The 13641-nt window shown below is 49.7% G+C and overlaps 1 protein-coding gene across 4 annotated transcripts in view; it reads right to left on the reverse strand.

Moving 5' to 3' along the window:
- MFN2 (mitofusin 2) overlaps window positions 1-10412 on the reverse strand; it is a 34196-nt gene extending 23784 nt beyond the window's left edge. Inside the window, exons 1-4 of one of the 4 annotated variants that reach the window (XM_084786726.1) lie at window positions 10212-10412; window positions 8894-9028; window positions 8443-8527; window positions 2778-2956 (exon numbers count right to left, since the gene is read on the reverse strand). In XM_084786726.1, the coding sequence (XP_084642852.1) occupies window positions 2778-2952 (175 nt within the window). In that variant the 5' untranslated portion in view covers window positions 2953-2956; window positions 8443-8527; window positions 8894-9028; window positions 10212-10412. Of the gene's footprint in view, window positions 1-2777; window positions 2957-8442; window positions 8528-8893; window positions 9029-9856; window positions 9934-10010; window positions 10188-10211 lie in introns of those variants that run through there. The other 3 variants (XM_084786723.1, XM_084786724.1, XM_084786725.1) reach the window with 3 other exon arrangements.
- Window positions 10413-13641: the final 3229 nt, after the last annotated feature.

Here is a 13641-nt window from a genome sequence, read left to right on the forward strand (position 1 = left end):
GGGGGGGGGGGGGTTAAGACAAGGTTTCTCTGTGTAACCTTGGCTGTCCTGGACTCATTTTGTAGACAAGGCTGGCCTTGAACTCACAGCAATCTGCCTACCTCTGCCTCCCAAGTGCTGGGATTAAAGGCATGCGCCACCACATCTGGCTTCTAGTCAGTTTTCAAACATGGTCTCATTTGATCTTTGTCATGTATGATATACAATTTGAACCAGGCAGTATGGCTCAAATGGGTCTTCCTTCCCCACCCCATGTTGCATGTTACATTAAGAGACCCTTCTTGACCTGGCCAGGGCCTAGCTGATCCTCTCTAGCATATAGCCTCTTTCCAGCCCCCACTTTTAACTCCACCATACCAGCTCCTCGAACTCACCAACCTCCTCTCTCTTTAAGCTTTGCTTGTTGCTACACACCCCAATTCACCTAATGTTCTACTGCTGTGGAGTAATGTGGCTCACTTCCACATTGGTCTCAGATCTAGCTTGGATAGCACAGGCCCAGGAAGCCTTCCCTGGCCCCACTGCCACCTGAGCAGGACTCTGTCCGTGCACTCACACAAGCGGATGGAACTGCCTAACTCACTTGTTTGCATTGTCTACCCTACGATTGCTGGACCAGCAGGTGCACCATCACTGGCTGAGTGGATGGATGCTTAGATACTTTGTTGTGTTTTCCCAATGACCTTGACAGGCAGATGGGTTAAAAAAAAATCACTATAGAAGATGGGACTGAGGTAAATCGGGGTGTACGCCTTTAATTCCAGCACTCAGAATGCAGAGATAGGAGGATTTCTGTGAGTTCAAGGCCAGTCTGGTCTACAGAGAAGAGTCCAGACCAACCAAGGCTACACAGAGAGAAACCCTGTCTCAAAAAAACCCAAACAAAAACAAACAAAGAAACCAACAAACAGAAAAAAAAGGAAGATGGAACTGAGCAAGACCCTGCCTCACACTTTCATCAGCCAGTGCTTCAGCTATCTGGCAGGCAGATGGGTGTTTGGTCCTGCAGCAAACTCTTGCAAATTACCAGGCTGGCAGGAACACTCCTGCCAAAACACTCCAGTCCCAAGAACACTCCTCCAAAGCATCTGGAGTATGACAAGTGGCATGTCAGGGACTACCTAATGAGTTTTCCCTCTAGTTAGTGCCATGAAAGGAAGTGACCCAGCCAGCATGCCCTGCCCCACCCCCAGTCACTCCGCCCCAGATGCATCAACATTCCTCCCTTATATGGGCACATGGGCATGACCTCTGCAATGCCCATAGGAGGACGCAGGCTCTCAGGCACATAGCTCCACTGAAAAGTGCCTGCAGGCTGACTAGCTCTCATTATTTGCCTGGGTGGGAAGCATCTTCTCCCATGACCAGAGCAATCCCAAACACAGCTCCAAACACTCAGCCTCTTTCCTTCCATGTCGCCAATAAACAAGGGCCTCGTATTTTCACAAAAAGACACATCAAAGACCCATGACATGACAGCTTCCTGAAACATCTACCTGTCCACAAGGTCATGTGAGTGAATGACTCAGGGCAGAGGAAGGCCGGGCTCTGGGAAGGCAGGGCAGAGCTACTGCTCACTGAACAGGCTGTGGTCTGCAGTCAGCTCAACCTCAACCATACTGTAAGACTCAGGGTCAAGCCTGTCTACTGAGAGGACATTACTTTTTCCTTAAGCCCCATGCACAGGGCAGGGCACAGGCAGGGTCACAAAACTGAACATGGTTCTTTTCTTTAATGGGGCATCACGTACCAGCTTGCCCATGTGAGACAATGAGCAGGCTAGAGAGCTGGTCCACGCGAGCAAGGGGTCAACCCTGCGGCACCACTGCTGGGTCTGTCTGGTTCTGTGGGTAAACCTGAAAAGTCTTAGTCTCATATGAACCCCTCTTTCACACACAAGGAAACCAAGGACAGAGGAGGCTCAGGATGAGTCTCTACAAACCTACATGTCACCAGGGGACCCTTCTAAAGGGAGCCTGGGATAGCTAGTGGCTGGAGCCGCTCTCAGACAGACAGGGGCACTGGGAAGCAGTCCTCCGCTGACAGAGGCTGTGCTCAAATTAGTAACTGGAGAAAAGGCAGAGAGACATGAGTTTCCTACTGGCACTTCTTCCGCCAATCTAAAAATAGCCAACCAGGACACCCTGTCCAGAATAGTCAACACTCAACAGTGCTTGCTGCTATGGCAGCTATAACTAGGCCAAATAGAGTCATGGGTTGTGGTATCAGAGACACGGAGGCAAAGCCAGCTCAGTCACTCTGACACTCAGGTGTCAGGTAACTCTCAATCTCACTCTACTTGCCATTTGATTTTTGTGTTTGGTTGGGTTTTGGAGGCAAGTTTTCACAAAGCTCAAGCTGACCTCAAATTCACTAGCAGCCAAGACCCTGAACTCTTGCTCTTCCCACTGGAGTCTCGGAAGAGCTGGGATTACAGGCATGAGCCACCACACCTATGCACATGCTGGAGACGGAGCATGGGTCTTGTGGCAGCCAGAAGAGGGCATCAGATCTCATTATGGATGGTTGTGAGCCACCATGTGGTTGCTGGGAACTGAACTCAGGACCTCTAGAAGAGCATTTCTCCAGCCCAAAAGAGGGAATTCTTAACTTATAGTTCAGACCTTTTGAGCCTAATCTTCCTGGTACTCAGAATCTACAGAGATCCAAGCAGAGCACAGAAGAGGGCAATGACACACTTGCAGGGCTATTTGGGACCCCTACATCCTGCTACTCAAACTTGCCATAGGGCCTGCCTGGGCAGGAGCCCAGCTCACCTTCAAGGAAGCTGGCACTCTCTTGGATGTAGGCCCCCAGCTGCTCAAAGATGCCATTGATCTTTTTCTTGGCAGTGACAAAGTGCTTGAGTGGAGACGCATTCACCTCAGCCATGTGTCGCTTATCCTTCTTGACAGTGACGATGGAGTTGCATCGAGAAAAGAGCAGGGACATCTCGCTGTAAGGGAACCCAGACTGTATGAGTACAGGCACATTTAGTGTTCGGCCGTGCTGCTGGGGGACAGAGGTGGGAAGAGAACTGGGACACCAAGAATATGGGGTGCTGCAGACTCACTCAAGGGAAACAAGGTCTGGACATCTTACATAGGAAGGGAGTTCTCCATGTCACACTGTGTGGGATCACAAATGCCGGCTGTTAGAGCCATGAGACAGGCATGGTGCTGGCAATCCCTGCCTTGCCTGTTCAACACTGATTAGCACCTCAGAGAGAGGAGGAATCTTTTTTTTCAAAAAGAAGATTTTGTTCTGCCTACATGTGTGCCTACACACCAGAAGAGGGCAGCCGATCTCACTGTAGATGGTTGGGAGCCACCATGTGGTTGCTAGGAATTGAACTCAGGACCTTTGGAAAAGCAGCTAGTGCTCTTAACCTCTGAGCCATCTCTCCAGCTTGAGATCATACAATCAGCCTGTCTCCTAGACAGCATCATGTGGGAAGAATTGTAAGCTTTGTCCCAGGTGAAAGCAGTCTTGGCAGGCTTTGCCCTTGGACAGACCAAGGATACTCTCTGAGATTAACCATGAAATAGACTGGGTGGAGCCATCCTGGGCCTGGAATTCAGGAAGCAGACCTGAGGACTCCACCTGGACTATTGTATTTCTAATCCACCCTCAAAGAGAGAGGGAGACCACCCCTTGCACAGGACAGACAGGCTAGTGGAGGGGACAGAGAGAGGAGCAGCAGGGTCAGACCGGGCTTGAGCGCATATGGATTGGGAAGAGGATCAGCAAACAGGCCGGACCAGCAACCAGGGCGCAGGCCAGAGACACCTAGGGACCCATCCCATGGCATGGACACAGGAAGGTTCACTCCTTTTTCCTCTTAACCTTTTTTCTCTTTTGTCTAAGCTAGTTGGGTTGTATAATAAAGTTTAATTGTTAAGAAAGAGAGCCAACAGCATCAACCTAAAAGAGCAGCAGCCAGTGAAAGCAAAGTGCATTCAAGGTCAGGTTGACCCACACCCTTCCATGGCCACTCTGTGCTGCAGGAACACAGTGGTCCTCATTCCTAACAGTGTTTTTTATTTGCTTGCTTAGTAAGGAGAGACAAGGACAAGTGAGCCTCAAGCAAGAGAGATCTACGCTTTTTCTTTTAATTTCCTTCTGGTTCAACATCTCCCTCTGTATTCCAACTACCCAGAAAGGCCAGGACTGGACAAGCCATCCTAAGATTAGCAGGCTCCCTCCAACAGGACCCACAGGCTGGATGCTAGTGTCTCCACTCAGAGCCTGGTAGTAAAAGCTGGTGCAGAATCAGGCTCCAGAAGCTGGCAGTGACCCTGCCCAGAGGGCCAGACTGCAAAAAGTGTTTGTTGGCCTTGTCAACGAGCTCCTTCCTGTAGGCATCTGGAAATTGGGCACCGGTGTGCCCCACAAGAGGCCAAACCCAAGGTCCCAGCTCCGGTCAAGGCACCCCAGCAGCAGAAAGTAGCCTCTACCCTGGCCAAGGCTGTGGATGGTCGAGAGATCTACTTTTAAACTTAAAAAAAAAGAAAGAAAGAAAGAAAGAAATGTACTGAGGCATGCATGGAAACACATGCCTGAGATTCCAGCACTTGGGAGCTGAAGACAAAAGATCAGGAGTCCAAGGCTGGCTGTGACTACACGGAGAGTTTACGGTCAGTCTGGGCTACAGGAGACTCTGCTTCTAATGAACAAATAAAGGACAGCAACAACAACAGACTACCAGCTCCTCCTCTGGGTGTGTGTGACAGAAGCCTATTTGGAAACAGAATCCCTATACCATTTTGTGATAACGCTCAATATTGTACTTCCTGCTAGCCTATCTTGTGTGTCTTTTTCTCAATCTCACACATCTTCACAGAAGCCATGACACTGGACTCCACAGTTGTCGAGATCTGTGGTCTAAAGTCAAATCTTATACCACAACGTCTCCTGGGTGTGGATGACCAAGTGGAGCCCTGGAAGGGCCTCTCAAGTTCCAACCATGGAGTGACCACTTCCCCAGCAGAGCTTGCAGACCTGGGCCATGAGAAGAAAAGGCCCTCCCAGGATGAGGGGAACATGTCACTCTGTGCACGGCCACTCTACCTATGTCACCATCAAGCCTGCACCCCGTCAGCACTTGTGCATGACTGAGCACACAAGATAACCCAACAGTGCTGTGAAAAGCCGCAGCGCAAGGTCCTGAGGGAAAGCACAGCAAGTCTGAGTGCTGAAGCTGGGTCTCTGAGAAAGGCCACCTTCAAGGAGGCAAAAAGGCTGGTCCACAGAGCTGGGAGCGAGCCAGTGCTGCTCAAATCAACAGACGTTTTCTGTGGGAGCCAGGGGAAAGAAATGAGCACACTGCTGTTTACATTTCTCCTTCTTTCTTGTGGGGAGGGGTGTGTGTGTGTGTGTGTGTGTGTGTGTGTTTGTGTGTGTGAGCGCGCGTGCACAGCGGGGTGGTTAAAACATGGTCCTCATGGAGGCCTTGAACTTCTGTTCCTCCTGCTCTATCTCCCAAGTGGGCTTTGTCACCACACCCAGCTTCTCAACTAGGAAAGACAAGAGCTGGCACTGGCAATAAAATAACTCAACAAAGCAAAGGAAGAGTGCCCTGAAGTCGGGTGGGGCTGGCAGAAGAGAAGAACTGGGAAGGAAAGGGGGAGGAAAAGAGTGTAGGACGTGGTGAGGTTGCACACACAGTGCAAAGTGAGAGTCCTTGTGTTATTCCTGCATAAATCCAAGCCTCTCATCCATGAAGGAACTTTGATTTCTTCATATTCGATGAGTAAGATATGGTGTAAACTGTAAGATGACCAGAGATGATGGCACAAGCAACATGCTCAGCACAGTCACCGCTCAAAGGTCCCAACAGTAATAAACAGCTAGATTACAAGACTCTCCCCATGACCACCCAGCAACCCAGACTCCGATGCCAGGAAGCAATGTGGGTGAATAACCCTACCAACACATCCTGTACTCCTCAACCCAGTTACCATGGAAATGAAATAAACAGGTCAGTTGGAAAAGAAAAGTAGTGCCCAGGCCACAAGTGACTTGCTTGAAGGAAAAAAGTTCCCTGATAGCAGCTGGGCTTTTATAAGTGGGTGCTGGTCATTGTCTTCAAGCCCAAGGATACAAACAAAGAGGTGTTAGTGCCTGGTGAAGGCAAGAGTCAAGGGCATGCAGGCTAGAAGAAGCCAAGTGGCTGGAGGTTAAGGGCTGGCTGGGAGCGGCCTGACTTCACACCTGCAGCCACAAATCCTAGTCCTACAGCAACCTCCCACAGCTGGCTGCAAGCTCCAGTTTCTCCGGCCCTGCTAATTCCCAGGCAGAGTGTCTGCATCTGGCCTTGCTTCCTGTGTAGAGGCCACTCTCCTTTCCTACCCATTTTGCAGTACTCTTAGTTTCCTCCTAGCTGTAACTCAAAAGTCACCCTACACAGAGGACAGACTCACAACCTTACCAGACTTTTAGTTTGAATTGTTTTTAAAATCATGCTGGGTGGTGGTGGCGCACACCTTTAAACCCAGCACTTGGGAGGCAGAGGCCGGTAGACTGCTGTGAGTTCAAGGCCAGCCTGGTCTACAAAGTGAGTCCAGGACAGCCAAGGCTACACAGAGGAACCCTGTCTCGAAAAACCAAAAAAATAAAATAAAATAAAAAGGTGCTGGCTCCTACAAAGCCAGTCTTGAAAGCACAGACCCTCCTCGTTTCCACCTTCCTGGTCCACAACTGTGAGAGGTACAGACTGCCCACCCCACCCCACCCCAGGGAACAACTGTGAGAGGTACAGACTGCCCCTGTGGTGAATGCCCACCCGCACCCCACCCCAGGGAAGCAATCTAAATAAAACTTTCCATCCCTGAATACCCAAATCCACTTTTTCCTGAAAAGCAGTTTCCAGCTGAGTATCTGGAGCTCAGCCAGTCAACAGAGATGAACAAATGCTTCAGATACTGAAATCTAATCCTTCCAAAGAGCAAACTGCACTTATCCATGTGCTCTAAAGTGCCGAATTTGCTAAATACATGCACAAAAGCCCTCAAAGAGCCTTCACTATCTGGAGCTTTGCCTGCCAGTTCTCTATCCTCCCAGGGTGGTGGGAGGAAGCCAACTTCCTGCTCCTCTTCTAGAAAGCCCTGATAGGCCTCACTTTACCACAGAGCTCGCTGCAGGCATGTGGGACCTGTCTCCTCAGCACAGCTAGACCAAAGGGTCCAGTTCCAATATCAGTTACACTAAATAGCACACTCGGAATTTCTGTAACACCCTCAAAGTGCTCCCGAATTTGGAGCATTTAACAGCACCATTTCCCCAAAAGTAATCCTCAGAACGTTAGCATCCAATGGTCCATGCAAAGAAAGTTCCATGTGAGCTAGGAGTTCGAGGCCAGCCTGGTCTACAAAGCGAGTCCAGGACAGCCAACGCTACACAGAGACCCTGTCTTGAAAAAAAAAAAAAAAAGGTCCACATGGACATTGATATGTAAAACACTATATAGTCAAATCATTTCTGTGCACATGAATGTGGCAGAGACCTGGAGAGGAAGGCAGACTTGAACAGTGTCACTGCACTTGATCAGCATTGAGCAATTTATTCAATGAAGACACTTCTTAACTGAGCCTGGTGATGCACACTGTATCCCCAGCACTTGGGAGGTGGAGACAAGAGAGACAGAGGGATGACTTAGCCAGCGATGAAGGATCTTGCTGCCCCACCTAACAACCTAAATCCAATCCTGTGAACCCACATGGTAAGAGAACAAATTCCTACAAGTTGTCTGACCTCCACATGTGCACTGTGCCACACATGCACACAAAATAAATAAATCTGGAAAAAAGAACAAGAAAAAAGAGCTTATGGTCATCCTCAGTTATCAGGGAGTGCGAGGCCAGCCTGGGTTTCACGTGACCCTGCCTGTCTCAAAAGAAAAAGAACGATCGGGAAGAAACCTCTAACACGCTTTAAAACTATAAGGGTCACCAGGCGCGGTGGCGCACGCCTTTAATCCCAGCACTCAGCTGGCAGAGGCAGGTGGATCTCTGCGAGTTCGAGGCCAGCCTGGTCTACAAAGAGAGTTCAGGACAGCCAAGGAGACACAGAAAAACCCTGTCTTGAAAAACCAAAAACTAAAAATTAAAAATAAATAAATAAAAATGTATATATTTTATATATGTATTTATATTTATATAAATAAAATAAAATAAAATAAAACTTTAGGGAAAGGCTTGGTATCTGGCAGTCTTCTCCCTTCTCTCAGAAGCTACAAGCACACAGTAATAGCACACTGACTTAAGATCAGAAACAAACCCAGTTCTGAACAGAAACCAGTTTAGCACTTCAAAGCAGTCGGAAGCTCAGCCTCACCCCAGGTCATTAGTGGGGGAGTATTAGGTGTTTGCAGAGCAGCAGCAAAACTCGGTGCAAGGTGTTTGGATCCCAGGTGTGGTCCCTGAGTCCACATCACCTCCTTACCCAGTTTTATGTACAGCAACTCCTAGCAGAGAAAACAAAATAGGTCCAGAGAGCGTCTGCTGGCACAGCTGGAGCAGAGGAGAAGCTGAGAAATTGAAACACAAGAGTATACAGGGTAAAGGTCACAGCACTCTTAGAGCCACCGCAAGGAGCCAACCTCTGCCAAGCAGAGGCGGCCGGAAAAGAGCCAGCACAGGGACAAACAAACAAGGGAAAGAGACTCATTCCTCGGGGACCCCAGGAGACAGATCTTGGCTGTGTTTTGAACTGTCAACTAGTGAAATCCCCATGGAAGTAGAAAAGGAGTCACAGTAGCTTCTTCAGTCAGAAGCCACCAGCACTGTGCCGTCAGGATCCATTCCAAGAGCCTGGCCACCCGGAAGCCAGCAAGGGCACACTCATTTGCTCCCAACCCAGATCCATGGTGCCCAGACCCACAGCTTCCACTTACTTTTTAGCTGGTTAAGAGACCTTCACAGGGTGGGCATCGTGGACATGGCTGGAGTCAAAAAGATGAAAAGAACTTGAGGTCTCTTCTGTCCTGATTCAGGTTGGCTACTGATGGTGTTGACTCCACCTGTCCCAACTTTTGGAAAGGAAAAAGGAGAGGTCAATAGGCAACCAGGAAGGAAAAACCAAAACAAAAACAAAAAAACAAAAAAAACAAAAAACCACCTGATATACAAATCATGTCTAATCAGGTGTTCAAGCCAAACCAACTCATCCCTGAGGGAAGGCTTACTCACTGAGGCGCTTCAGGAGCAGGTGGGGAAGGGCCGAGGGGGAGGGGGAAGACAATAATAAGAACACAAGGCAGGCACGAACACACATCCTCCTTAGCCATGTGCTAGTGCAAGGCACCAGTGAGGACCCTGCAAAGGCACAAGCAGAAGAGAGAGAGACGAGGGAGCTAAATCAAGCCAAGGCTTGGCCCTGAGGGCTGGGAAACTGCCAACTAGATGTGGAAGGGAAAGGAAAAGAAGCGGACCTGATGAAACCCCGGGTATCCCTGGGTATCCCAGGAGAGTGGGAATACCTCTGAAGTAAAACTCGGGCCCAGAAAACTGGGAAGACGCATACAGAGTCAGGTGGCCAAGCCAAAGGTCCAAAACACACTAGCTGTGACCCCCAAAGCCCACTCTGTGTTTTCCAACTTTACGACAAGAAGGCGACAATCAAGAGTCTTTTTTCTGGAGAGAGGGAGGTGATTGGGAAAGGAAACTAACAGAATAGGAAGTATTACAAGAGATGGAGGCCGGCAGCCTTGCCTCTCTGCATCCCAAACAGCTATCTTTTTTCAGCATTTTCTGTGGCCTTTCAATGTGTTAGGTGTTAGGGTCGGAGCAGGATTAGAAATAGCTCCAACCCTGGAGGGTCTTAACGGTGCCATGAGAAGTCCTCCAAGTAAACCGACCTCCTCCATAAGTAGGGTAGAGAGAGAACTGGGTCCTTAAAAATTGCTGGCAAAAAAAAAAAAAAAGAAAGAAAAAGAAAAAGAGGCACGGGTTATGAATGCGACCAGAGGAGGGCTGGGAAGACCAGGGATGCCGGGACTTCGAGGAGCCCACCTCCCAGCCCTGGGCCCTGCGGCCCGCCCCCTCCCCAGAGCGGAGGAGGGCCTGGCGGCGAGGCCTGAGCACGGGAAACGCCCGTGTGACCCAAGGCTGAGCCAGAGCCCCAGGGGGCCCCAGCGTCCTAAGCCGGGTGGCTCAGGACTCTCCCGGCGGAGGCCTGCCGGTTCTACCACTCCGGCGAGCTCGCCCTCTCACCTTCACCTTCCCGGCCTCGCGGCGGCCATCACACCCACTACGTCACTAGCCGGCGCCACACGGAGAAAAGCGGGAGGGGAGGGGCCTGCGCTTGTCACTTGCTCCTCCGTAGCCCCGAAGAGCCGATGGCCTAGGAGCGTAGTCACTTCAATCCTACCACTCCTGTGTGACAGCATCCAAGGACTCCACGCTCCAAAAATGAGCCTCCGCGTGCTTGGTAACCGTCCCACGTCCTGTGTAGATGACGCCATCTATGGGGTGGGGCTCCCAGTGCGCCATGGGAGTTGTAGTTTGGACCCGCGCCCGGTAGGGCGGGGTCGGGCGGAGCCTCGAGCTGTCAAACCTGGGCGTGGGGGCGGGGGGAGGGAGAAGGGGTGCCAGCCCGGTGGAGGGGGCAGGGAGGAGCTGAGGGCGGAACGGGGTAAAAGCGACAAGGTTGTGGGTTAGAGGTTTGCATGCGCTTTCGTTTGTTGCTCCAGAACTTGACCCTGTAACACCTGTCAGCTTTGAAATCCAGATTTGAGTTTCGTAATCCGAAAGAAGCGTCTTCAAAGGAAATAGACCGTTAGAGTGAAGTAATTGTCCTTCAGTTGCCTTTGAGACTGTCAAAACAGCCTATCACTGAGCTGGGTATCTAACTTGTAATTTCTTAATTTTCACAGTAGTCCCAGGACACTTGGGGCATGTTTACCCACCTTCACATGTCACTCACTGGCCCATCATTTTGTTCCAGGAACTAGGATACAGTAGACAACACCAAACTGAGAGGGTTCCAAGCCTGGCCTTTGTAATATCACCTGCCAGCCATTTGTAGCTATTGAGGCCCTGAAATGCAGCTACTGCAAACTGAGACTTGCCCCAATGCTTAAAATAAAAGAAGGGCAAACTACCCGGGTTTGGTGATGCACGCCTTTAATCCCAGCATTCGGGAGACAGAAGCAGCTAGATCACTGTGAGTTCAAGGCCAGCCTGGTCTACAAGAGAGTCTAGGACAGCCAAGGCTACACAGAGAAACCCTGTCTTGAAAAAATTATATTGATAACATGTTAAGGCTTTGGATAAACTGGATTAAATGAAATACATTATCGTAATTAAAATCCCCTGTTTATTTTTACTTCTAAAAATATAGCTAATAGTGGAAGTTGCGAAATGGCTCATTTGGGTAAAGATGGTTGCTACCAAACCTTCCGACTTGAGTTCCGTCTCTGGGAACTCACATGGTGGAAGTAAAGAATTTACTCCTGAAAAGCTGTCCTCTGACCTCCACACATGTGTCATGGCATGCATCCACCCACCCACAATCAACAAACATGTCTGGGGCCTAGAGAGATGCCCCAGTGGGCATCTCTGAGACAACCCAAGACTCACATATCAGCTCACAACCATCTGTAACTAATCCAGTGTCCTCTTCTGTCCTCCAGGGAAACCAGGCACGTGTGTGGTGCGCTTTCATACATGCAGGCAGGAACTCATACACATTAAACCAAAACAATAAAAACCAAAATCTTCCAAAGCATATCATATAGCTAGGTGAATGTTTTAAATTACCCGAGTGGCCTGCATTTGTGGTACACACTGCATTGCTTTTGGTTGGTTGGTTTTGAGGGAGGCTTCCGACTCTGTAGCCCAAACTAGGCTTGATCTGATGATCCTTCCTCCAACACCTCCCAAAGGCTAAGATTGTAGCCATTTATCACCACGCCTAGCTCTCGTGTTTTCTACTGGTTGGCACTGCCCTGTAGCCAGGGTAGAGTCATGCCGCAAAGCACCTCAGAGGTAAATCAACTCTCTAGTTAAGAGTCTCCAGGGTGGTGAGTCAGGGGAGCTGCCCAGTAGTCATGGCCCATAGGGCAGCCTCCTGTCTGTAATGGCTGACTCTGACCTGGATGATCACACCCAGCCCTTGCCTTGGGGTATAGTGTGCAGTCTTAGCTGCTCTGAGTCTGGCTCCTCCTCCTCCTCCTCCACCATCTCCAGCCTCCCCAGGGAATTCTCTGAGCACAAAACTGTGAACTCCGTTTCCTTTCCCTTTGGCAGAAGAATCTTACAACGGAAGCCAGAGGCCTGGAGGATTTTGCCTAAAAATCCCTCCTCTCCTGCCGCGTCCTTGCAAGCTTTGGCCTAGGCTCTCACCCCATCCTAGGCAGGAGAAGAAACTTCTGAGCCCATGCCCAGGCTTCTAATCTTACCCTCCACCTGGGCCTGTTTCCCCCCCAACCCCCCAGACCTGAGGACCAAACCGAGGGCCTTGTGCTTTGTTAGGCAAGCGCTCTACCACTGAGCTAAATGCCCAACCCCTCTGAACTAGAATTCCAAACTGTGAGGCCCTCTCTTTAACCCCTCAGTGACAAAGTTCCTCCAGTACTGCTGGCTGCCACTAGAGATGGGCCCAGGCAGTGCATGTGGGGGTACATGTGTAGAGATAGTTCTTTCTTCTACCCTTTACATGGTAGGTTGGTTCTGGGTCAGTTTTTGTTTGTTTGTCAGGTCAATACAAGCTAGAATCATCTGAACAGAGGAAATCTCAGTTGAGAAAATACCTCCGTAAGATTGGTATGAAGAGCCGGGCGTGGTGGCGCACGCCTTTAATCCCAGCACTCGGGAGGCAGAGGCAGGCGGATCGCTGTGAGTTCGAGGCCAGCCTGGTCTACAAAGCGAGTCTTGGTATGAAGGCAAGCTTGGGAAGTCTTTTTTTCTTTCTTTTTTTTTTTTTTTAAGATTTATTTACTGGGCTGGGGAGATGGCTCAGAGGTTAAGAGCAGTGGCTGTTCTGCTGTTCTTCCAAAGGTCCTGAGTTCAATTCCCAGCAACCATATGGTGGCTCACAACCATCTATAATGTGATCTAATGCCCTCTTCTGGCCAGCAGGCATGCATGCAGGCAGAGCACTGTTTACATAATAAATAAATAAAATCTTTATAAAAAAAAAAAAGATTTATTTACTATTTATACAGCATGTGTGCCTGTACACCAGAAGAGGGTACGAGATCTCACTATAGATGGTTGGTGAACCACCATGTGGTTGCTGGGAATTGAACTCAGGACCTTTGGGAGAACAGCCAGTGCTCTTAACCTCTGAGCCATCTCTCCAGCCTCAGATTTTCTTGATTGATTGACAGCTCAGTATAGGCTTGCTATCTTCAGGCAGGTGGCCCTAGGTTGTATAAGAAAGCAGGATAGGGGCTGGATGTGGTGGTGCACATCTTTAATCCCAGTACTCAGGAGGCAGAGACAGTCAGATAACTGTGAGCTCGAGGCCAGCCTGGTCTACAAAGTAAGTCCAGGACAGCCAAGGCTACACTGAGAACAAAAATTGCCTCAGACATGGAGTAAGGTCTCCTGGGAGGTAAAAATCATATACATTAGAGCAATGGCTTATACGTAACTGGCTACCTCCTACTGCTCCTACACTGCCTTGTTCTTACAGCCG

This window comes from Acomys minous (genome assembly GCF_964271855.1).
Source record: "Acomys minous genome assembly, chromosome: 6".
NCBI classification, from domain to species: domain Eukaryota; kingdom Metazoa; phylum Chordata; class Mammalia; order Rodentia; family Muridae; genus Acomys; species Acomys minous.